Raw genomic sequence first — 24,450 nt, forward strand, 5'->3', positions numbered from 1 at the left:
ACTCTTCTCTCTCCAGCAGCTGCCGGTGCTTGTGCCTGGCCCATTGCCTAGGGACTCCCGGGGGCTGGAGATATGGCCCTGTACATTACTGAGCAATAAACGGGGTATCACCAAAACCAGGGCCCCGGAGGTCTATGACAGGATGATCCTCCCTATGTAAAAAGCCTGGCATTAGTTTTCAGTCATTTTCATGATCTGGGATGCCTGTGCCTCCAGGTGTGCACCTCCCCCTCCACTGGCAGGCCCGATCCAGCACCTCAGGGGCAGAGGATGCCTTCTCGTGTCCTTTTGTGTTGCTCTCCAGCCAAAGGGAAACCTCTACCATATTTCAACCCTCTTATGTTTTCTTTTCCAGCAGCTGCAGGTGGTTCCTTTATTCGGCGATATGCAGATAGAACTGGCCAGATACATTAAGACCAGTGCTCACTATGAGGAGAACAAATCCAAGTGAGTGCCTGCCGTAATGTCTCTTGGCTTCCATGTCTCCGGAAAGGGGAGGGAGTTGTGACACTCCTTCTCTAGTGTGCGAGGTCCGTGCGTGGCTGGCTCCGGGTGCCCAAGGGTGCTTGGGCAGGAATGCACAGAAGCGATTGTGCCAGAATGTGAGGTCAGTGGTCTGTGCAGGCGTATGCGCGTGTGTGTGAGAGACAGGTCGTTCCTGCAGGCACGAGTGTGTGTGTGTGTGTAGGAAAGTGAGAATGTGGACATAGAAGTGTGCCCATATGTAGGGTGCACTGGGTGTGTGCTCACAGTCATTGGTGATTGTGAGTGTGCATCCATGTGAGTGTGCTTGGGTGGCTGTGAGTTTAGGCACATGAGTGTCATATGGCTCCGTGCCCGTGCTTGTGTACTTGCATGGGGGGGGAGGGGGTAGCTGTGAATGCAGGTCTGAGTGTTCATGGGATGGGTGTGTGGGCACTCAGGCGCACGGGCTGTGTGAATGTGAGTGATGTGTGCCTGCTCTGGGCAGATTTTAATCCACATTTTTGATCCGGGGTACAAAATCCTCCAGAGCATGAACACAGCACTGGATTCTATCCGAGCAATAAGCAGGGCACTTTTCCAGTGGAAGCAGTTACAGTGAAGCCACCCCTCAGCCCTTCCCAGGCAGGAGGTTTTCATATGGGACGCAAGGAATGAAACATGCACCTACCAGTCAGATCCATTTGACCTGGATTTCTTAATAGTGGTGATTCCATTTTTCTCAAACAGCTTCTTTCCCAGGGGCTCGGTGGTGCTGTGGGTTTGTGGAATAGTCTAGGATCTGGATTCAAATCCAGTTTAGCTCTCATGTGAAATGAGTGTGAAGCTGTCAATTTTAGATCACATCACATACACCCCAAAACACCCCTCTCCGCACAATTTGGCGCAGTGGTCAGTTACTGCTCCAAAGAAAGTCAGAGATGGATATGGATATCCCTGTGATAGGTTGGGATTAAGGTGCATTTGCAACTTTGCACATGGCACGTGAGCAGTGCCTGACTGAGATAAGCTTGGCTATTGTCTCAGATATCCATCTGGCTTTCCATGCGCATTCATCTGTGGGACTAAATAACAGAAAAGCAATACAAAAATGTGCTGCTTTCGTGTCTCCACTGTCCCAAGGAGCCTCTCAGGCATTGATTGGTTCAGTCCTTGATTGTTCCTAAACCAGCATTGTCCTCTGTGTTAAACTGCCACTGCTGGTTTTTGTGAAGTGGACTCATAAAATGAGCTAAATGCTTCAAACTCAGTTCGCTTCTCTCCTCAAAGTTAGCTTGAAGTGGAGCCTCAAAAGTCATTAGTTCACTTATCCGTCCACTCTAGCTATCCAGGCTCTTCTTCAGTGGTCTCATTAAGGGAGCAGTCTCCAATCAAACTCTCTTTTCATTGGGCTAGGAAATTACACACAGTGTTTAAGCACCAGGCCTTCATTTCTATTCCAATTTCACAACGGAGGCCAGGAACACCTAGGATAGGCTTCCACGCCTCCCGCACGGTCAGCTGGCTGGATGCGTCCTCATGCACCTTCCCAACTAAGAATGTATCTTCCCTTCCCTCATTCTTTGAGCTGTTTGGACAATGTTAATTATTTTTTCACAAGGATGGTGGGGTGGGGTTTCAAAAATTCCCACCAGAACTTTTTTTTTTTTAAACAAAAAAACGGGTTTTGAAAACTTCTTTGGAAAAAATTTTTGGTTGGTCGTTCCAAGTTTTCAGTTTCCAAAAATCAAAACTCAGATTTTTTTAACAAAATGTATCAATAAAAAAATGGAAATTTTTGGCCAAAGTGAAAATGTTTGTTTTGGTCAAAAAGCCATTTGTTGATTTAAAAAAATGTTTCAATGAAAAATTTCTACCAGTTCTCCTCATTTTGCCATCCTAGAGTCTAATTAGCTGTCTACCTGTCTAATCACATTGCTAATGTGCCCATCACCACAGTACGGGGGCACCACATATCTCTCCTCGTCCTGCCTTGCCTTCTTCACACGCTTCCTAACTGAAGTTGCATGGGACTTTGGCGACGAAACTGCTCCAAGTGTGTGTTGGGGGGGGGGGATTTATTCCCTGCACTCTTTTAGAATTGCATTTTCATCATTTTCCCCCTTTCTGTCCCTTCCTCCCACCTCCCTCACTCCAGATGGAATTAATTGTATTTTTCTTGCACTGCATTTTATTTCTTCACTATGGACTACATTATATGTGGCAGGCCAGGCTGGTGCAGCATTGGCCATCCCTGTTAACCTGCCGATTCTCTTGTGGGAAGCACAGGACACTGAAATGGGTAAGAGCTGAGTAATGGGATTCTGGGATAGCACCATCAAGCACATAACAGAAATTCAGCCATCACAAGTACCTGCGCCAGGAGCTTGTGTGGATATAGTCTCGTGGGAACGTTCACACCACAAGCAACTTATTCAAGTCCCTCTCCTGTGCACAGAGATGTCAGGCAGCATCCAGCCACGGAGCAGAAACAACACCTTGTGTCTTACCATGGCCTGTCACGCGGCACGACGAGCCAGTTCCGAATACGCGAAGCAGTCGCCATGGCGATAGTTCATGAGAATCCCATGGGCTGACATTTGTGTGCAGAAAATATTTTTGTGATAAGGCCAAGTTCCAAGTCTGGATAGTTCATGATCAGGAATTCGGGAGCTAAATTCATTGACTAGACCTAGTTTTTATCTACACTAATACTCTTTTATACTGGCCATGTAAAGGAGCCAGGACCCTCGCTTTAAGGTCCCTTAAAGCTGCCTCCCTGCAAAAGAGAATCCAGCCCAGTCAATCGTTCTCTGCATATTTAATTATATACAGAGTTTTTGCTGGGGTGGGAATGTAATCCAGGACCAAAAGAAGAGTAGGAAGGAAGCACATTTCCTTGCAGTTCCCTATTGTGGTAGAAAGCACAAACCAGACCTTCAAGGCTGGGCTCACAGAGGATGATATTGTCCGGAGATGGTTATCCTTAGGATTGGGAGCTAGGGATTGGCGATGCACAGCCTGCGTTGCTCTTATTCATTCCCTGAGGACTCCCCATACAGCAGCATGGATAGCAGCCTAGAGATGGCTGGCTGTTCGCCTCCCTCCAGGGCCGGAAGGTAAGTACAGCATGCCTAGCTGCATTAAAAGGGAGGAACTGAAGGAGGGTTGTCCTGGCAGAAGAGGTAGATGAGAACCCTGTGTAACACCATGTGAACCAGCCTCTGGATGCATCACACACACGCTTTGTCCAGTGTCTCAGGGTGGGACGCAGGAGAGGACTGCTGTATGCTGTGTCCTGATGCTCTGAAGGTGGCAGGCTTTCAGAGCGCCCAGGGAAGGAGGCAGCTGAGCGGAAAGTCGTGTTCCGCCAGGTGCCCTCGCAGTTAAAGAGGACGCTTTTCTGCCCAGGTGGACGTGCACTCAGAGCAGCATCAGTCCCCAGTACAACATCTGTGAGCAGATGGTCCAGATCCGAGACGACCACATCCGCTTCATCTCAGAGCTCGCTCGCTACAGCAACAGTGAGGTACGTTTGGGCAGCGGCTGCCTCAGGCCGCCACCTGAGATGGCGGACGTCACCCGGGGTGAAGAAGGAGGAGTCCAGTGAGTGGTACAGCACCTCACATCCATGTTCCATGGGGGGCGAGAGAGATATGAGTGGTACAAACTACTGTTAAAGTCGTCAGTAGACGCAAGTAGTGTAAACTGGATGAGCTTCTGGGCATGCTGCAAAAGCCTCTTATCTCTTTGTTACAATACATAATTATTGACAATATAGTTCATATGAATAATATTGCAATAAAACGTGTATAATTCATTATGTGTCAGAGCAGCTAGAGCTTTGCACAGGTGTCTTTTTATTATTTAAATGGAAATAAATAAAATACCTGCCAGGGCTTTGGAGGAAGATTCGTGGGAGAGACTAAAAGACCTGTCTTGCTATTTTGATGTATTGGCTGACTGAGTCCTTTCATATTTGCCTGTGATTATTATTTGCTGCTGGGTCATCATTAGTCATTATTCGCTAATTGGCAGGGTGCCTAGACCTTTGTGTATGGGTGTTTTTCTGTTGTTATTTAAATCAAAATAAAGGGGTTCACAAAGAGCTGTCTTATTTTGGGGCATCTCAGGGAAATCTCTGAGACACTGGGATGATAAGGAAGGAGTTGTATTTTCCCTTATGTTATAGGAGAGACACCACTGAGTCCCAGGTCTGTAGGAAATACGCTGCTTGTGCGCTTACTAAGAGTCATGTTGAGCTAGGATTGTAACAATAGTTTGCTGTTCCTGTGGGGGACACGTTGCCCGCTGCATTTCTGGCTCGGATTATAAAACCACATGAAATTGATTTCATCTGGGAATCAGGGGAGCTAGACCTCTCATTCCGTAGCTTGCAGGCATGGCTGAAGAGCGTGGCTTTGAGTTTATGAATCTAATTTTGCCACTGTGTGGGGCATCTCCAGGTGGTCACCGGCTCGGGGCTGGACAGCCAGAAGTCAGATGAGGAATACAGAGAGCTCTTTGACTTGGCTTTACGGGGGCTGCAGCTGCTCTCCAAGTGGAGCGCCCATGTCATGGAAGTGGTGAGTACCAACAAGAGTAACATCCCCACCAGGGGCTTGCCGTGATGGCCAGGAATTTTCCCGGTCAACGAGAAATGTGAAAATTTAGTCAACTGTTTTGAAAACAATTTTCACTGAAATTTGAAATTTTTCATTGAAATTTCAAATTTTGGCTTTTTTTTGGTCACCTTTTCTAAAACGGGGGTGATGCTGACAGCTCTTTTATTGAGAATTCTAGGAATAACTATTAAGGGTCAGCTTGATGTTAGAAAAGTACAAGAACTTAATGTCAGTGGCCCAGAACTTACTAGCAACCCTGCAATAAACAAAGCCAAGTGCTCGCACACCACAGCGGAATCAGATGTGGAAATAGCTTGTTTTCAAGCTTCCCAAAGGAATTATTATCTATAAACAACAGCAGTGGAGGCGAGGGAGTGTTTTTCCAAAAGGATGGAAAGCTCTCTTTGCGTGATGCACATTTCACTTTGCTCAGCTGTGCTCGTTACTAGTTGCACTGGTTTTGTTTTCTCCTGCCAGTATTCTTGGAAGCTGGTACATCCCACCGATAAGTTCTGTAACAAAGATTGCCCAGGCACCGCTGAGGAGTACGAGAGAGCCACCCGGTACAACTACACCAGCGAGGAGAAATTTGCCTTTGTGGAGGTAGGTGCTAAGAGTGGCTTGTTTTGCCCAAAGGGCTGGGCAGCCCCAGAAGGAAGGATGGTCTGATGGCTAAGGCAGTAAGCTGGTAGATCTGCGTTCAGTTCCCTGCTCTGCCATAGATTCCCTGTGTGACCTTGGGCAAATCACTTAGTCTGGGATTTTCAAAGCTGCCTAGGGGAGTGACACACCCCATCCCCCACTGACATTCAATAGAAGTGGGGCACTTAATTCCCTTCACAATCCCAGGGTTCATGTCTCAGCTCCCCAGCTGCAAAATGGCAATAATGCTCCTTCCTTTGCCACCAGAGTTACCTCTGCAAACACAAGGAAACTTATCTAGTTTTGTTCCTTTTACCCAGGTAATTGCCATGATCAAGGGTCTGCAAGTGCTGATGGGCCGGATGGAGAGTGTCTTTAACCAGGCCATCAGAAACACCATCTATGCAGCCCTGCAAGACTTTGCCCAGGTGACCCTCCGGGAGCCATTGAGACAAGCAGTCAGGAAGAAGAAGAACGTCCTGATCAGGTGGGGTCCAAAATGTAACTTAAAGCATATCTCTATGTAGTGTTCTCCTGTCTGCAGCCCAACCCCCATGGGCGACCCTCTGTGGGGGCAGCCCCCCACAGCTATAACCAGCCAAACACCACATCCACAGCCTGCCAGTGCACCTCGCCCAGCACTCGTGAGCAACAGACCCATAACGAACCAAGGTGAGTTGCTCCTCCTCGTGTGACCATTGCACCTGTAACCATCTGGCGGGTACAGTCCAACCCTGGTGACCCACCCTCCCAAAACCAGCCGGTGCGAGTAGCCATCCCACCATGTGGCCATTCACAATGTGTTTTCCCTTTTCTTATGAGCATGGCGTTGGGCATTTTCTCCGTACATTAAGAGGCAAGTTTTAAAGTTTTGCTTTCACCATCCCAGCGTCCTTCAGGCAATCCGGAAGACGATCTGTGACTGGGAGGGAGGTCGGGAGCCCCCTAATGACCCCTGTCTGAGAGGCGAGAAGGACCCCAAAGGTGGATTCGATATTAAGGTCCCTCGACGAGCAGTGGGTCCATCGAGCACACAGGTACGTAAACCATCTCCACTTCCCCAGGGAGTCCCCAGTGGTGGCCCATTCTGGGGGTTAGCTGTTGATCCATATAGTCTTCTCTTTTCCAAAGTCTTTGCTTATGTCTTACGCAGGTAGCTCCCATTGTTGCCTTTGGTGCATCACTTGTCCTACGATACATAGGGCCGTCTTCTTTGTGGGTCTCTAATTAATAATGGAAGCAGCCTACAGGATCCAGCCATTGGGTGGAAACTCCCTGGGACAGGGGTGGGGGGGCTTTCCTGTAGCGCACCATGTGCTGCTGTATCAGTCAGGATGCTGCTGGTGTTTTTAAAGCTTTACATGGTGCGGACCATGCTGGAGTCACTCATCGCAGACAAGAGCGGCTCGAAGAAGACTCTGAGGAGCAGCTTGGATGGGCCGATAGTCCTGGCCATTGAGGAGTTCCACAAGCAGTCCTTCTTCTTCACTCACCTTCTCAACATCAGCGGTGAGGCTATAGCAGAGGTGGACTTGCACCCGGCCCTGGCCAGCGGGACGGGCGTAGGCAGCCTGGTGCGACGGGTTGTCTTGCTCAAGAGTGGCCTCGCCAGCAGATTTTACTTTGAAACAAGGGTTTGCACTTCAGTCTGATTTCAGGCGTGTTACCAGACCCTGGCCACCTCTTCAGTGAGGACGAATGCTACAGTACTAGCAAATGAAGGGTGATCTTGTGGGAAGGCTCTGGGCTCTTTTCCTGGCTGTGCCTCAAACTCCCTGTGTGACCTTGGCCAAGTCACTTGATCTCCCTGAGCCTTGGTGCCCCAGTTTTAAAGAGAGGATCATAATCCTTTCTTTCTCCTACCCTACGGTGCTCAGGTACCATGGCGATGGGTGTGGTTTAAGAACTGTGATGGAATAGAATAGTTAAACCGCATTTTAAATAAACTCTATGCCTGGCCTACAGGGCCTGCCCTTTGCTGTGGGTTTCCCCTAGTTCTCTTGCAGACAGTAAACTCTGTGCCCTCCTGGTGTGGGGGAAAATCCTGTCTGTTTCCAGAAGCCCTGCAGCAGTGCTGCGATCTGTCCCAGCTCTGGTTCCGAGAATTCTTTCTGGAGCTGACCATGGGCCGCCGGATCCAGTTCCCCATCGAGATGTCCATGCCCTGGATTCTCACGGACCACATCCTGGAAACCAAGGAACCCTCCATGATGGAGTAAGAGCCTAAGGGTGGCTGTGGGTGGGTTCATTAGCTGGACCTCAGGGCACTAAGGAGCCTATCCTAGGGGACAGAAGTTTTATAAGAGGATTATGATAAGTATTCGAGTGCGTATGTGACTTTGTGATACAGTTGTGCGCGACCGGTCCCTTTGTTCTGTTTGTAGAACGCCTAGCACGGTGGGGGCCTGGACCTTGGCTGGGGCTCCCAGGCACTGCAGTAATACAAGTAATAAATAATACTAACTCTTGTGCCATTTGTTATGCATTATAACCGCTTCCTTGTGAAAGAAATTGTTTTCCACTCCAGGGGCAGGTGCTGCAGACACTAAGGTTCCTTTGCAAAGCTAGAGAAGCACAGAAGTTTCTTAAAGGGCAGACAGTGAATTTCCTGGCATGGACGGGGATGTGGGGTATCCTCAGCTAGCAGAAAGCCAGCTCTCCTCTAGCTACTTCCAGCAACTATGATCTAGGGACTGTGGGGGGAGTTTCAGGAGCTGGAGCAGGTGGAGCTGAATGGCACAAGGTTGGAGAATTCTCCATTCCAACAGCCCTGCCTGGGCTGGAGTGGGTGCAGATGGGCCATATGCCTTGTACTGGTGCTCGGTGCATCATCACCATATGTGGGGTCGGGAAGGAATTTCCCCCCAGGTCCGATTCACAATGACCTTGGGGGTTTTACGCTTTCCTCTGCAGCGTGTGGGTTGCTTGCAAGGATTATCTGGGTATATCTCGCTTCATCCTCCCCCTGCCGCTGCGGGAGCCTTGGACACCAGCCCACCTTGGTCCCTCCTGTTCTCCGCCTGTGGCACATTGTAGTCGAGTCTCCTGTGGGCCTCAATACTTTGGCCTCATTGCGATTGTTGGGTTGAGTGTGTGGGTGATGGTGGTGCCCTGTGGCTTATAGGAGTTGAGACTAGATGATCAGATGGTCCCTTCTGACCATAAACTCTATGACTCTAACATGAACTGCTTTCTTCCCCTCAGGTATGTGCTGTATCCCTTGGACCTATACAACGACAGCGCATATTATGCCTTAACCAAGTTTAAAAAGCAGTTCCTATACGATGAAATTGAAGCTGAAGTAAGCTCTGTTCTTTATTTGTCTCACTGCGCTATGAATGAAGCGCTCCCTCTTGCTTCACAAACGTGTCCTGTTTGACTGAACAGACCAATTTTTCAGTGAATTAATTAGAGGCATTCCCTAAAAAAAAAACCCTGAGAAATATTCAAGAGAAGGCCACAAATTTCCAAAGGAGCCTTTGTGCTCCTGCTGACCAATGGCCCAATCGGCAATCAGCTCCATGTGGATCCAGTGAAAGCAAAATATTCACGTCCGGGGTTTGTAAAGTATAACTGATGGCCAAAGAGTCATGAGATGTCAGTGGGGAAAAAGGCAAGAAAAGACATGGAGAGCAGAGCTGGGCAATTATTTTCAGCAGATAGTAAATTTGCCAAAAAATGCATTTTTCTTAGCATCAAAACTATTTGCAAATTTGAATTCGATTGTGTCACGGCGTTTTCTTTCCGTAACTGTCAAAGCCTTTCATTTCGATGTTTTTGAAACAGGCTGTTTTAACGTTTCGTTTTGAATTGACGTCTCGTTTCGAAATGCCATTCAAAACGGTTCGTTCAGCTCGTTTCGTTTCAACAAGAAAAAAACAAAACATTCTGTTTCAGTTCAAATCAACATGGTTTTCCAGATTTTCCACTCAGCTCACACTGAGAGATAATGGGAACAGGGGATGGGAGAGGATGGCTTTTACGGTAGGATTCATAACAGGCAAGAAACATAAATGCTCAGTGGTCTGCATTCCTTTATCATGAAAGCGTGGAAACCCCTCTGCTGGGTGACAGGAAATGTAGGGTAAAGTGCTTTGTTAGTGATGGTGTTTTATTAAAACAATGTTTCTCTGTCTCTCTCACACACACATACATACATGCTCACACTTGTTCTAAGAGCCGATTTCTTCGATGTTGTTTACACCCTTGTGATGTATATTTCTTTCTCTGGCAGGTGAACTTGTGTTTTGACCAGTTTGTGTACAAGTTGGCAGATCAGATCTTTGCCTATTATAAAGCAATGGCTGGCAGGTATGAGAATCCCATTGCTGCTGATGGTTGTTATTACTGTTTGCTCTGCGGTATCCTCTAGAGGCAGGGCTCAAGGATGTGTTGTGCTAGGTGCTGCAGGCACACAATAGAAGAGACAATCCCTGCCCCAAAGTGCCTACAGTTGGTACCTGTGACCAGACCACAATAGATGGATCCAACAAATAAATTGAGGGTTGGGGGGGACAGAGCTAACAGCAAAACAAACATTAGCATAATAAGAAGCAGTCTGAGCACATTGCTGTGAATGCTAACGCTGCAACCTGAGCCCATGGAAGACGGGTGGTCTCCCGCCAATGATGTCATTCCCTGAAGCAGAAGGTCCCCCATCCGTGAAAGAGTCCCAGTGTCAGCTACCCAGTACCTGCCAACACCTACACATGTCAGAACCAGCCATGCACTCATTGGGCTTGTCTAGACAGAGAGTTAGCGTCAATGGTGGTAGGTCGGTGCGCACTTGGGAGCTTTTAGTGTGCGGTAGCAGGGCCCAGGCAGGCCGTTAGGACAGGGCACACCGGCGCTCTATAGATGTACCCCCCGCCTTGCCGCGCAGCCACTCTCCATTTACACAAGCCGTTGGTGGTGCATCCGTGAACGATGGACAACAGGGCGGCAGCCCCGGGGTAATGATGGCAGCTGTGAGTTTGACTAGGGAGGGGTGTCGAAGAGTGACTCACTGGCCAGCACACTGGCTCGTGGCTGGGGGCTGCCTGTCAGGACCTGCCCCTCAGACGTCGCCTGCCAACAGCCATTCAGCCCCTGTGGCGGTCTGTCTCTTCTAATGACTCGGTGCTCCAGCCAGGTCACGTTCAGTCTCACTCCTTCCGGGGTATCAGGTGTCCACTACATCCTCCACCCCTCCTGGGCTGCTCTTTAACCCCACTCTTCTTTCAGAGTAGCGGGTTCCCAGGCGTCTCCCTACCATCCCCAGGCAGACTCCAAGCCAAGCCACTGCTGCCTGCCCGGGGCCTCCATCTCCCTGTTCCTCATCTGGAAGACTGACCCAAGAGGCTACCCTGCTGGAGTCTAGACCCTGTTTCAGGACCCATTGGGGGGGGCTGGCTCCACCCCTGTGGGTGCCTTTCCCAGAGAGAGGGAACTCTCCCCCCCTTCTGCTGAGCCTCCTCTCCCTGGGTCTCTCTCCTCACTGGCTTGAGCTCCTTCCTTGAGGAACACCCAGCTCCTCCCCAGCTGAGACCGATAATAAACTGCGCCCAGCACGCCCTCTAGTTACAGCCAAATGGCTGCCTGAACGCTCGGGCACCTATTAACCCTTTGTCTACCAGTGTGGGGTTAGACACCCTCATGACATAGGGGTATCAAAATATGGTTAAAGAGAGGGAGGAGGGGTTGGGAGAACTCTCCCTGCTCATAAAGGGGATGACTCAGAGAAGGCAGGACTCAGAAGGGGATGTACTTGCCCTTGGAGAAGATTAAGAGGAAGGAGAAGGGATGATGGGGCAAATGTATTGATAATATTTTCCTTTTCCAGTGTCTTACTGGATAAACGTTTCCGGGCTGAATGTAAGAATTATGGAGTGATTATCCCTTACCCACCGTCCAATCGCTACGAGACATTACTCAAACAGAGACACGTCCAGGTACAACAGACGCAGCAGCCTCCGACATTTCCTAAAGGTCTCTTGATCTCTAGGGGATTTAGCCAGGTCCTAGTGTCAACTGAAAATGTCAGTGTCTAGGTCATGTTCTTTTGCTGGGTACAGTCACGATTAATGACAACAGATTTCCTATATTTAAGTAGTAACTGGAAAACTGAGTCAAAAGCATTTATTATTATGCTGACAAGGCGTATTCAGGTCCAGTGAGTAAGGAGAGATTGGTTATTTACCTTCCAGGTTCTGAACCCCTCTTACGATAGAGATAGACACACATAGCGAAGTTTTGATCCACTGGCATTAGAAAAGGTTCAGAGAAGGCAACTAAAATGATTAGGGGTTTGGAACAGGTCCCATATGAGGAGAGATTAAAGAGGCTGTGACTTTTCAGCCTGGAAAAGAGGAGACTAAGGGGGGTATGATAGAGGTCTATAAAATCATGAGTAACATGGAGAAAGTGAATAAGGAAAAGTTATTTACTTGTTCCCATAATATAAGAAGTAGGGGCCACCAAATGAAATTAATGGGCAGCAGGTTTAAAACAAATAAAAGGAAGATCTTCTTTACACAGCGCACAGTCAACCTGTGGAACTCCTTGCCTGAGGAGGTTGTGAAGGCTAGGACTATAACGGGGTTTAAAAGAGAACTGGATAAGTTCATGGAGGTTAAGTCCATTAATGGCTATTAGCCAGGATGGGTAAGGAATGGTGTCCCTAGCCTCTGTTTGTCAGAAGGTGGTGGTGGATGGCAGGAGAGAGATCACTTGATCATTGCCTGTTAGGTTCACTCCCTCTGGGGAACCTGGCATTGGCCACTGTCGGTAGACAGGATACTGGGCTGGATGGACCTTTGGTCTGACCCAGTACGGCCGTTCTTATGTTCTTATCAGAACTTTCTCCACCTTCCAGCTGGTTTGGCTCTTGGGCTCTAGTTTGGATCCATCTCTCCATTTTCCCACTAGTATCTTTTCCTCTTGTCCACAGCTGCTGGGTAGATCAATTGACCTGAACAGGCTCATAACTCAGCGTATTTCAGCTGCGATGTACAAATCGTTAGACCAGGCCATTAGCCGCTTTGAGAGTGAAGACCTGACCTCCATTGTGGTAAGCTCAGTGATTGTTTGAAAGGGCTGTAGAATCAGAGAGAATGATACCCTGACATCGTATGTATATACACCATTGTCCACGACTGCATTGAAATCACATATACAGTAGTTTTCCACCCATCTGTGAATTCTCTTCTTTCTGTCCTATCTTCGGTATTTCTAGGGCTCCCATCATCCACAAAGGGACGATATTTGGGAGTTTCATAGTAGGAGATCTTCATAGAGCGCAGATGGTAGAATCCTGTGATTTGGGAGAAGAAAGTCCTGAGTTTAATTCCCCCCACTGCATCCATGTGGCTAAACTCTGGATTGACGTGCCTGTGTGCATATGGTTCACAGCCACTGATACATTGCAGGGCCATCAGGGTCGAGTAGAGTATAATTATCAGTTTCCACATGTCAGGGACTCTGATGTGAAAGGTGCTATTCTAGCAAGGACGTGCTCCGTGGGGAACAACTGCATTTCATCACCTGTAGGAAGGGAAATGGTAGAATGAGACCCCTGGAGTGCAAGTGCAAATGCCCTTGGCCTTTTGAGTTCAACCAATGTCTTTAATATTTGATACATCCTCACTTGGAAGACCGTGTGTGTGTGTGTGTGTGTGTGTATAATCATCTCCGTGCTGATTGAATAAGACTTCTGTTATGATCTTGATAACACATAAAATCTGCTGCTGTTGCTTTGCCTGGTGCAGGAGCTGGAGTGGCTCTTGGAGATAAATCGCCTGACACACCGGCTGCTGTGTAAGCACATGACTTTGGACAGTTTTGATGCTATGTTCCGAGAGGCCAATCACAACGTCTCTGCGCCTTATGGACGCATCACCCTGCACGTCTTCTGGGAGCTAAACTTTGACTTTCTACCCAACTACTGCTACAATGGCTCCACCAACCGGTAAGAAAAAACAACAGGAGAGGGCATCTGGAGGCCCTGTTTCAAAACTGGACGTAACTCGCCGCCCCCACACCCACCACAGAAAACGCACACAATCCACACTGACAACAGCAGGTTTCCACTCTGCACCAGGGCAGTAGTGTTTTCATTTCCCATGTGATGCACCATTGTGTTTTAGAGAGAAGCTTTAACCTCTCTGCTCTGCTAAGCTTTGAAAGAACAATTCAGGGTTTGCATGTAACAGACAGTGTGGCTGGACTGAAATGCAATTAACAGGCACCATCCGTTCCTCCCCACACTCCCCACAGGTTTGTACGGACAGCGATTCCATTCACCCAGGAACCACAGAGAGACAAGCCAGCCAACGTCCAGCCCTATTACCTCTACGGATCAAAGGTCAGTAACGAGCCACATCAGCCAGGAAGAAGGACTTTATTTAGGGAGGATGAACAATGAGGAAAGCAGATTGTACACAGAAATCAGTCACAGGGTGGGAAATGCCAGGAAAGGTTCATTAGCAGAACGGCAGAAACACACAAGTCGGTTTGGCTTTGCTGAGACTGAAAAGCTGGGCGAGGGAACCAGTGCATCACCGCTTTGTCAGTTCTTTTTTCCTCCTCGAAGCACCGGTGTCAGAGTGAGCCAACAGGCCACAGCCCTGTGTTGGTGACCGACACTGGGACAGAGCCACTGAACAGCCCTGTCTAGAGATGCAGAGATCAGAATGGATTGGTGAGACTCAGCGAGAGGCTCCCCTCCCACCCAGTTATACGGTACCACAATCCCTGTAGTTTGAAAGGTGAATAATTGGAATGATGGTGTCGTCAGTGTCAGGCAATCTGTCAATCGGATGTATATGGCAGCCTTGTTCACATAGAACTAGGGAGCCTGGGAGGTCATGGTAGTGAGTTTTACTACCAGGGAAAGGTGACTGAAGGCCCTATGAGATGACTGCTCAGCACAGATACAGCACATGCCCCAGGCTTGTCTAGTGACCTAGAAGTAGACAACTCAATATTCCATTCCTAGAGCCCCAAGCTACCCATAACCCCACCCAAAATGGCTGATTGGTTTTCCCCTTAAGCAATTCTGTAGGTGAAAGGTGCCCTGAAGACTGAAGTCCCCTAAGCAGGGCCAAACCCTGTGAGGTGAATGTAGAGCCAGCGAAGTCCATGAGAGTTGCAGGTACTGAGGCCTTCTCGGGATTTGATCCCCAGTGACCAACTACAGCGCAGGCAGCTGCACTGCAGGGCGTGACTGTAACAGTCCCAGGACTTGTGCTGTCTCCCACTAAAGTCAAGGGAAGTTTTACCTTTGACCTCAAAGCAAGCAGGATCAGGCCTACCGTTTAGTTCCATCTCTTGCGTCCATGTAAACCTGGCCCTTTCTGCAGGGAGTGCCTGCTGTCAAGGGGTGCCCGTTGTGGTGGTGATTTGGGGACGTGGATAGCTGCCCAGCTGGAAGTGGACTGTGAGCCTCCAACCTGTGTCGGGAGTGGTGTGTTTTCAATGTGATGGAGCCCCGAGAGCCCGTTGTGTGACTTGGTCTCAGTGTGCAGATCACTGACTGTCCTGTTGTGTAGCCAGTCTGCTCAAATGTCAGTGATCTTCAACTAGGCAGAAAGGGCTGTTTCTAAACAAGTTAACTCCAGTGTCTTTATTCCACTCTGTACCTCTCCAAATACATATCATGTCTGCTATGCTGGTGTAAATCAGGAGTCACTCCACTGAAGGGAAGTTTATTGAGAGTTGAATTTGGCCTTAATTTCCTAGGGGCTTGTTTTTTACTGATTTCTTAAATTTACTCTCAAGTATAGAATGGTTCTGATTTTTTTTCTTTAATCTGGCAAAAATTGTCACCCGTGGCTGCCATTTTCCACCCCAAGTTCCATCCAGGGCAATGTAGTAAGAACACCGATGCATGTCAGGTCAACATCTGCAGCATGAGAGCAGCCCCACTGAAATGAAAAAACAAATTGCTAGGCGTTCCCCATGCTGGGAGCTCCTTTTATTTCCCTTTCATTTGAACCCGGGCTGAGGTAAGATGGCCCTTTTGTCATCACTGCTTTGGATGGGAAAGAAGCAGTGGGGGGACCTATACGGGCTCTCTGTCGTGAAACTGGAACTCCTCATTAGGACAGCCGTCATGGGGACTTCCAACAGCTCCTCCTTCATTCTGGTGCTCAGAGTCCCCTCAGGCGAACTTGTCTGTTCACCCGCTTCCCTCTCTGGGTTGGCACTGTACTGCCCCAGCCTTGACACTTTGTGGCACCTTGAGGACCAGAACTGCAAGCAGCCATAGACCAAGAAGGCCGTAAAGCAGAGCAGCAATAGGCTGCTCACCATCCACATGGAGGTGGCAGATTCCTGCTTCAAGCCACGCAAGGCCGGCGGGTGCTGGTCGAGGGTGTGGAAGGTTGTGCAATGGTTGCTGGAGGGGTAGGAGTTTTTACATGTGACGCACAGGATGTAGACGGTGGAGGGAGTGAGTCTGTGAAGGACCAGGGAGCTACGGGAGTGGGGGACCCTCTCCTCGCGGTGGAAGTTCTGGCGCAAGTAGCCTGCGAAGACGCTGTTCCAGTTGGGACGGTACATGACGTGGTAATAATTCTCGGGGCAGGGGATGTTTGTGGACCAGGAGACGGTGGCTCTTGTGTCAGAGATGTTGCGGACTTCAATGTTCATTGCGACTCTGAAAGCAGAAGCAAGGAAATGCTGAATATACTGGGCCTGAGCCAAAGCCTACTGAAATCAGCTGGGCTCTTTCCACTGACTCCGAGGGGCTTTCGATGGGGCCCATATGGTCTTCAGAAATAAAGGGAATTTGTAATAGCCAAAGCTGGGTGGAAAATGCAGAGACATGTTTGTGAAAAATGTTCAAAGCTTTTTGGGAAGATTTTTTACTGACATTTTGTATTTTAAAAATTTGCTGGCCAAAAAAAACCAGGGAAAAAAGGTTTTGTGGGGAAAAAAAGGCAAACCTTTTCATAGAAATGTCAAAAATTCAGTAGCTTTCTATCAGTCCCAGTATTATCGGTGGGACTCTGCAGTTCAGTGGCAATGGTAATTTCCAGTCATCCTGGTACACTAGAATAGAACTGATAAATTCAGCATTTGCACGTATCAATACAGTTCTGCCAATAGCACTCTAACCTCTGTCTTAGATAATTATATAGTACCTATCACCTCACAGTCTTCAATATATTTGCCTTCCCAACAGCCCTGTAAAGTAAGACAGTGCTATTGTCCCCATTCTACAGATGGGGAAACTGAGATAGAGAGAAGCTAAGTGACTTTCTCAAGGTCATACACGAAGTACGTAGCAAAGCAAGGAATTGAACGTGAGTCTCCCAAGTCTCAGGCTGATACCCGAACCATTAGACCATCCCACCTCATGACCAGAAAGTCACCTGTCCGAAATAACAAATGGGACGTGGGTTTGTCCCTGGTGCTCAGATCAGACATTAAACCTCTGCACCTCGTTGCTGGGTTTCTAGCTAGAAGTTTATGCTCCCCAAGGAATGTAAAGAACATTGCAGATTTGGTTAACTTAAACTAGTAGTTAGTTCAACACAAGTGTTTCTCTTGCTTGATCTTCCAATAAACATTTGGACTGTAAATCAAAGTTCCGTAGCACTCAGTGGAAGAGTGCACGGGGACTGTCGGATTTGCCTAAGCACTCACTGCATTTTCAGTCGCTAACTTGTTGCTTTAGAAAGCACCAGGTCTGCCAATATGCCATGTGTTGTGCCAATCAGGGATCCTGATTGGGGAGCTTGCTTGTTACTGAAATACAAATAAATTAAACAACAATTGTAGTCAAAATAATAAAATATAGTCAGGAAATAGACTTTTACCACCATGCTTATTCAGCAAGTGAATTTTAATGAAATCTACCGTTTAGCTTCAGTCAGGGATTATTTTGGTAGGGCCCCTCTAGCGGGTCACGTAGTCCCTGTCCTAACTTCACTGCAGGATCAATTCCTCTGTACAAATTCATTTCTATAAAGCAGAAACGTTCAGCTCTTCTCTCCCTGCTGTAGGCAATATTTACTTCTTTGCTAACCAGACTAAAGCTATCCAGCTGGATTTTCTCTCTTTTAATTTGCTTTCTTTCTCTTTTCCTATGTTCTTCTTTAATTCAAGAAACATCTCATCTTAACAACTGCTCTGTATCCAACTTTCCTCTCATGAACAGCTAAACACATGCACACATAACAGAGTAGCTACATAGTCATAAAAAAGCTATTTACCTTTCTCGGCATTTATCTTAAGCTGTGGCCAGTAAATGTTCAGTCATGAGAAATGAATCAGCTCGCGATGCCTTGCCTTCCTCTCCACAGCCAGAATCCCTGGATAACTCCCTTGCTTGTGGGCTGATTAAATCCATCACCACTCCATAGTCTTGTATTATACCCTTCTTTGATTGCATCATCACTCGCCATAGCAACCAATAGGAAACTGTAGTCAAGCCTCTTTCAGTGAATTGGTGAGTGCTGTCCCTAAAAGCTTTTGTCTGGGAGAAGGATTTGTCCATGAAGCTGAAAGAACCAGACCTGGTAGCTTTGTTTTCTGGCTTTTTTTTTTTTAATGGGGGCTAATTAGCAGGAAAGCGACTGCAGCCAGCCAGCTCCCTGCCTCAGCACCGTTATCGGTTCTCTAAATGGCATTCATAGGTTCATAGATTCCAAGGCCAGAAGGGACCATTGTGAGCATTGCATTAGACTTTTTGCTGCTAGATTGAAGAGGCCTTTATTAAATATTTGTTCCCCATTGAACAAATCTGACCTGTCAAGGTCCCTTCCAGTCCTACATTTCTGTTATTCTGATTCTACGGCGGTACTTTTACCATGTAGGTCAAGTAAACCCTTATCTCTCTCTTTGTTAAGTGAACTCAACTGCGCTCCTTGAGTCTATCACGATAAGGCAGATTTTCTAATCTTTTAATCCTCTCCTAACCCTCTCTGATTTATTAACACCCTTCTTGCATTGTGGACACTGGAACTGGACACAGTATTCCAGCAGCAGCCGCACCAGAGTCTAAAAGAAAAGGGGTTTAATTCAGGCTGAGGAAATATGCCTGCACATACAGGCGTTTGCTTTTTCTACTTCCAAAGCGCTGTATTGACTCCGAAACGCTTGATCCCATTCGTTCTTATTGTTCATGAGGACGCTGGCTTGGCAGTCTAAGCGACCCTCCCTGGGACCACAGGTTCAAATCCCAAGAACGACACATTGAGCTCCATTCAGGGCACTTTCAGATGAGATGCTGAGGTTCCCAATGTGCTTTTTAGTAAGAGGATGGGGATTGGTGCAGTGCCTTCTCCCAGCACTATAGCGAGGTACGGTACTGCCACCCGCTCACCCTGAGGTGCCAGCCTTTCTGGGGTGCTCTGGGAAGCATTTGGGGATTCTTCAGGGTCAGAGATGCTGTCATATGTAAATGTAAAATACTATTTCCAGTAAAGCAAAGTGTCGCCTATTAAAACTCTATCACTTAGTGACTTGTCTTTAACCTTAAGATCTCGGTGACTTTTAAATTGTCAGAAAAATCTAGCTGACACTGTCCTTCGCCCAGGCTACAGTGGCATCAGCTGATCTTTTCTCCAGGTACTGCGCTCTGACTGGAAGCAGCTCCGGCTGCGATTTTCAAAGGCATCCAACTTCTATTGAATTTTAATGGGATCTAGGCAGGCTCCTTTCAAAAACCATAGCCACAGGGGCCTAGAAATGACTGCGTCCCATCTGGTTAGAGGAAAAGAGGGGAAGGCAAATGTAGGATGTGCACAGTGTAAGCCGTCTGAGTCACTGGTGATAAATAGGTTTGGAAGCATTCGATTTTTATCGGTAAATGTAGGTAAAAGCCGATTTCGCCATACACACGTGCAAGTGGACAAAAGAATATTTCCATCGATAATAATTGAAATGTGCAGACAGGCAAAGTAAGAAAAATGCTGCTTGAGAACTTTTTAGAGTTTGATTTAAGGATATTCACTTTGTATATTTTGCCATGTGGTGTTGACAACTTGTGTTTTAATGGTTATAAAGCTTTAACTTTTGTAATCTCGATGTCTACCATCATTAAATCAGTATTGTCTGACACCCCCCCAGTGTCCGACCTTCTGCATAATTTCCCACAACTGTGAAAATTTCAGTAGATCAAAATAAAAATGTGTGTAAAAATAAATATGGATGTTATCTGTCAAAATGATAACAAAATAAAAATCAAATTCTGCCTAGCCTAAAGATAAAGCGGGGAAGGAAACTTGCATAATGGACCCAGCACCTCCAGGCAGTGTCTCACTGCTGTCTGAAGCAGAGCGGTAAAGGGAGCTTGCTCTGAATTAGAACTTTCCTCGTCAAACATTGTGATCCAGTGTCTGGAGTTCTCAGTCCCTGGAACTGAGTCTGCAGTCTGTGAGCACTCCTTCAAATGTCAGCAGGCAAAGTGGAGAGTAAAGAACTATTTTACATCAGGAAGCGTCTGCAGCCCCTGCTCTCCACTTAATCATCCCATTGCTTGACATTTTAGCTTTATCTTCTAAGGCAGGGGTGGGCAAACTTTTTGGGGCAAGGGCCACATCTGGGTGAGGAAATTGTATGCAGGGCCGGGGCAGGGTGGGTGGAGTGCGGGATGTGGAGGAAGGGGCTCAGGACAAGGGATTGGGGCAGAGAAGGGGTGCAGAGTGTAAGAGGGGGCTCAGGGAAGGGGGTTGGGGTACAGGAGGGGTACGGAGTGCAGGATGGGGCTCAGGGCAGGGAGTTGGGGTGCACGGGGTGCAGGGTGCAGCAGGGAGCTCAGGGCAGGTGGTTGGAATGCACAGGAGCGCAGAAAGGGGCTCAGGGCAGGGAGTTGGGTGCAGGAGGGGTGCGAGGTACAGGCAGAGAGCTTAGGGCAGGAAGTTGGGGGGCGGGGGGCAGGAGGGGTTTGAGCTCCAGCCCGGTGCCGCTTACCTAAAGTGGCTCCGGGGTGGCAGTGGCGCACACCAGGGCCAGGGCAGGCTCCCTGCATGCCTGCCCTGTCCCCACGCCACTCCAGGAAGTGCTGCGGCCCCTGGGGGGGGGGCAGAGGGCTCTGCGTGCGCACATGGAGCCCTTTGCCTCCCGGCCCGGGGGCTGCTTCTGAGAGCAGCGCCGGGCCCGCAGCACCACCAGGGGTAATCCCGTGGGCCGGATCCAAAGCCCTGAAGGGCCAGATCCGGCCCGCGGGCCATAGTTTGCCCATCCCTGTTCTAAGGTCAAGCTGCCTCCCTTCTGTGTCCATCAAAGAGCCATTGCCAGAGCAGGGATGGAAATACTCACTGACAAGAGATGAAAGTGAAAGAGCTCTCACCTGGCTTCAGGCCCTTAACCTAGCACAGCCCTCCCTTCAGGGGCAGAGGTGGAAAAGGTACTCCGCTGGCTTCATGCTGCCAGCCAAGCACAGTCCTGCCTGCAGGGGGGAAAGCTGGCAAGAGAAACACAGGGTACAGAGGGATGGTGCAACGCAAAGGGACTCTCTCACCAGGGCTCCTGCAAGGCTGAGTTCAACAGGCTTCCCTGCCTGCAGTCATGTCAGAATTATACTTTGGTTGTTCATCAATAGCCTTTGTTCTAGAAACAGGAGACAATGGAAAGTTTAGTTTCATCATCTTATATAGGAGCATAGGAATAGCCCCATTGATCAAACAAGGGCCCATCTAATCCAGGATAGCATCTCCACCAGTGGCCAGTACCAACTGTTTCTGGGGAAGGGGCAAGAAGCAGTGATGTGATAACCTGCTGCCTGCCCTTTCCCTCCCCAAATTCCTCCTGGATCCCCAGAAGTAAGAGGTCAGCTCATGCCCTAGAGCAGGAGAGTTTCTAACCCTGCCAAAGCTCTTCGTTAGTTTGCTAATCTCCCTTGTTATAGCTAAATAAGAACTCGGGGTGTGAATGTGGGGGGGGGGTCTCTGAGTCAGAATTCTCTTGTTGCTGTTTTAGATCCAAGCAGGGTTGTGGCTTCTCAAAGGAGGCCCTGCTAATTTGTGATAAATATATGTATTAATATATGTATAACCTCACCATGCTGCTGTAACGAGTCCCTTGTCAGAGTCAACCTACCCTCGAGGAAGTCCATGGTCCAAGTGCATCAGTTAGAATTCCATGGATTGGTGCAGAGGTGGGCGAAGTACGGCCCACGGGCCACATCCGGCCCACGGGATCGTCCTGCCCGGCCCTTGAGCTCCTGGACGGGGAGGCTAGTCTCCGCCCCCCCGCCCCCCGCTGTCCCCGCCTCTTGCAGCCTCAGCTTGCTATGCTGCCCGTGCCCTGGGCGGCGGGGCTGCGAGCTCCTGCCAGGCAGCCCGGCTGCCAGTCCTGCTGCTCTGAGCAGCATGGTAAGGGGGCGGGGAGCGGGGGGGTTGGATAAGGGTCAGGGGGTCCCCGGGGTAGTCAGGGGACAGGGAGCAGGGGGCAGTTGGATGGGGTGGAGGTTTGGGAGGCCTGTCAGGGGACAGGGGTGTGGATAGAGGTCGGGGCAGTCAGGGGACAGGGAGCAGGGGCGGTTGGATAGGGGGTGGGGTCCCGGGGGGCGGTTAGGGGCAGGGGGTCCTCGGAGGGGGTGGTCAGGGGACACGGAGCAGCAGGTGTTGGATGGGTTGGAGGTTCTGAGGGGGGCATTCAGGGGGCAGGAAGTGGGAGGGGGCGGATAGGGGGCAGGGGCCAGGCTGTTTGGGGAGGGCACAGCCTTCCCTACCCGGCCCTCCATACAGTTTTGGAACCCCGATGTGGCCCTCAGGCCAAAAAGTTTGCCCACCCCTGGATTGGTGGGTTGCATTAAAGTTCAGTTGGGTGACTGTGTTCCAACACACATCAGAGACAGGTACTGTGGAGATCCACTCTACGACAGAAAGTGGGGAGGAACTCAGACAACCATATCCCATGAGTGATACAGTCAGTTCTTAGACCTGGGCACCCAGGGAAGGAGGAAGGAGTTTCCTTATTTTTCCAGAAGTAGGAAACAGAATAAAAGACGTTGTAAAAGGGATTTAGGCACCTGACACCTGACTATGGGAGTTAGGCACCTACATACCTTTAACAATCTGGCTCCAAGTGTCCAGTAGAAATCAAGCCATTCTCCACTGTTTAGCCGGCTATAAAATTCAGCTGTATTCAGGCTGCAGCAATAGGTTCCCAAGGCTCCCACACAGAGCAGGTAAAATTACCAGCAGCCCACTTCTCTGCTTGTTAACTGCTGCTTAGCTTTATAAACGCTTCTGATCATGCATCGTTCATGTACCTCTCAGCACCTCCAGAATCAGGATCATGATAGGTTCAGTGGAAATCATTAGCTTTTTTGCATGATCTGACCCACTCGCCTGAGTTAATTAAGCTGTCTTTCAGATGCCCTCAAAGTGCTCTGTGTGCCTGTGATGCTATAGATTATATAAATAGTAATTGTACCCAAATGCTGTAAATCACAGTGTTTTCTGGTTGTATATATTCAGCAGCTGCACAAGGGCTTCTGGATTGGTGGGTCCAGCAAGCGGCGCTAGCAGCTGGGGCTGTTTATCCTCCAGGGCTTGCTATGTGTGTTTCAGGAGGTGGTACCTGGTCTGTCACTCCAAAGCCCAGATTGGGCAGCAGGGAACAAGCAAATCATTTTTTCAGTGAGAAGTGGAGCATTGGCAGCACATTTTCCATAGTGGGAGCTCCAATGGTGACACATTGATCACAATTTCTGCTCAGCTGGGCTTGCGATCACCTCGGATGAAAGGAACATTCTTGTGCTATCCAGAGTGCATCACAGCCACTGCTAGGAAAAGTGCCAGGCATGTTCCCCACTGTCCTTCTGTACTGAGAACCCCATTCCCGATAAATAATAACAGCAGCCTATAGGATTGTCACATTAAGATAAAACCATCTGGGCACATCCCTTCACAAAGGACATATTTTCTGTGCTGTGTATGTGTTGTGGATTCCACATAGAACTGGGCATTTATGTGTTCTTGAGGAGAGTTTTTGGCCCTTTGGTTGAGAAACAGGATAGTATCAGTTCAATATGATGCATCCCCTACAGGGAGGGACTGGGCTTTCCTATTGCAGGAGGTGAACTCGGTTGCCTAGCAAGGTTTTTCGTTAGAGGGTTTGGGTGTGTGGCATTTTTTTTTTCTGTCTACAGCTTGAGGCCTGATAGAATTCTTTCACTCGAAGGTGAGCTGTCAAGCTCAGACTGGGACTCGTGACAGCAAGCAGTGGGCCTGCAGACTTGCAAATGACCTACTACACCTGCTGCTAACTCCTGTGCTCAGGGATCCCAGCAACAGCAGATCACCTCGGCAGTTCCTAAGGTGGAATGGGGATTTTCCCACCACGCTCTCCCAGGAGCATGGCAAAGGGAGACCGACTGCTATTTCCTTTGGATTCTGAGACTGTGGGAACAAGACCCATCTCTGCACATCCCAGCCTCCTGGCCCAAACACCTGTACCACGCAAGCAGCCTGGCTGCGTGCCCTCTTCTGCTGCTGTTGGCTGGCCCCCAAGCCAAAGGCTCCTCGGCTTGGAACAGCAGAGCTTTATGATGCATGTTTGATCATGAGCTGCATCACCCCGAGGGAGGAGCAGGCTGCCACTCACCTGGCACACAGAGCTCAGAGGGGCTTCAGGCAGAGGGCCCGTGTGAGGGAATGGATGGTACTATGAAGCCAGCTTGCATGTTCAGCTGTCTTGTCTTAAAATACACTTACCTCCTACATTCTTTAACCCAAGCTGTGCATTTCACCCTTAAATGGAGTTATGTTTTAATTGCTCAAAGCCA

General features: G+C 48.8%; 2 protein-coding genes across 9 annotated transcripts in view; one reads left to right on the forward strand and one right to left on the reverse strand.

The window, feature by feature from the left end:
• Positions 1-24,450, forward strand: part of CYFIP2 (cytoplasmic FMR1 interacting protein 2) — a 77,675-nt gene that overhangs the window by 26,280 nt on the left and 26,945 nt on the right. For 2 of the 4 annotated variants that reach the window (XM_045026871.1, XR_006581566.1), the window contains exons 10-23: positions 356-447; positions 3,874-3,991; positions 4,929-5,048; positions 5,565-5,690; positions 6,050-6,216; positions 6,619-6,766; positions 7,085-7,238; positions 7,788-7,944; positions 8,934-9,030; positions 9,964-10,040; positions 11,551-11,659; positions 12,658-12,777; positions 13,475-13,674; positions 13,983-14,070. In XM_045026871.1, coding sequence (XP_044882806.1) covers positions 356-447; positions 3,874-3,991; positions 4,929-5,048; positions 5,565-5,690; positions 6,050-6,216; positions 6,619-6,766; positions 7,085-7,238; positions 7,788-7,944; positions 8,934-9,030; positions 9,964-10,040; positions 11,551-11,659; positions 12,658-12,777; positions 13,475-13,674; positions 13,983-14,070 — 1,773 coding nt within the window. The remainder of the gene's footprint in view (positions 1-355; positions 448-3,873; positions 3,992-4,928; positions 5,049-5,564; positions 5,691-6,049; positions 6,217-6,618; positions 6,767-7,084; positions 7,239-7,787; positions 7,945-8,933; positions 9,031-9,963; positions 10,041-11,550; positions 11,660-12,657; positions 12,778-13,474; positions 13,675-13,982; positions 14,071-24,450) is intronic. The other 2 variants (XM_045026872.1, XM_045026873.1) reach the window with 2 other exon arrangements.
• On the reverse strand, positions 14,123-21,266 carry FNDC9 (fibronectin type III domain containing 9). 5 transcript variants are annotated; one of them, XM_045026875.1, is made up of 3 exons: positions 21,007-21,244; positions 17,358-17,459; positions 14,124-16,365 (listed from the first exon to the last, which is right to left on the reverse strand). In XM_045026875.1, the coding sequence occupies exons 2-3, from the start codon at positions 17,360-17,362 to the stop codon at positions 15,693-15,695; spliced, it is 678 nt and encodes a 225-aa protein (XP_044882810.1). In that variant the 5' UTR covers positions 17,363-17,459; positions 21,007-21,244; the 3' UTR covers positions 14,124-15,692. The 5 variants fall into 5 exon arrangements, with proteins under 5 accessions (XP_044882815.1, XP_044882810.1, XP_044882811.1 ...); XM_045026876.1 differs by lacking the exon at positions 21,007-21,244 and adding an exon at positions 17,927-19,832; XM_045026880.1 differs by lacking the exon at positions 17,358-17,459 and having other exon boundaries at positions 14,123-16,365; positions 21,178-21,266.

The sequence above is a fragment of the Mauremys mutica genome, chromosome 8 (genome assembly GCF_020497125.1).
Source record: "Mauremys mutica isolate MM-2020 ecotype Southern chromosome 8, ASM2049712v1, whole genome shotgun sequence".
NCBI classification, from domain to species: domain Eukaryota; kingdom Metazoa; phylum Chordata; order Testudines; family Geoemydidae; genus Mauremys; species Mauremys mutica.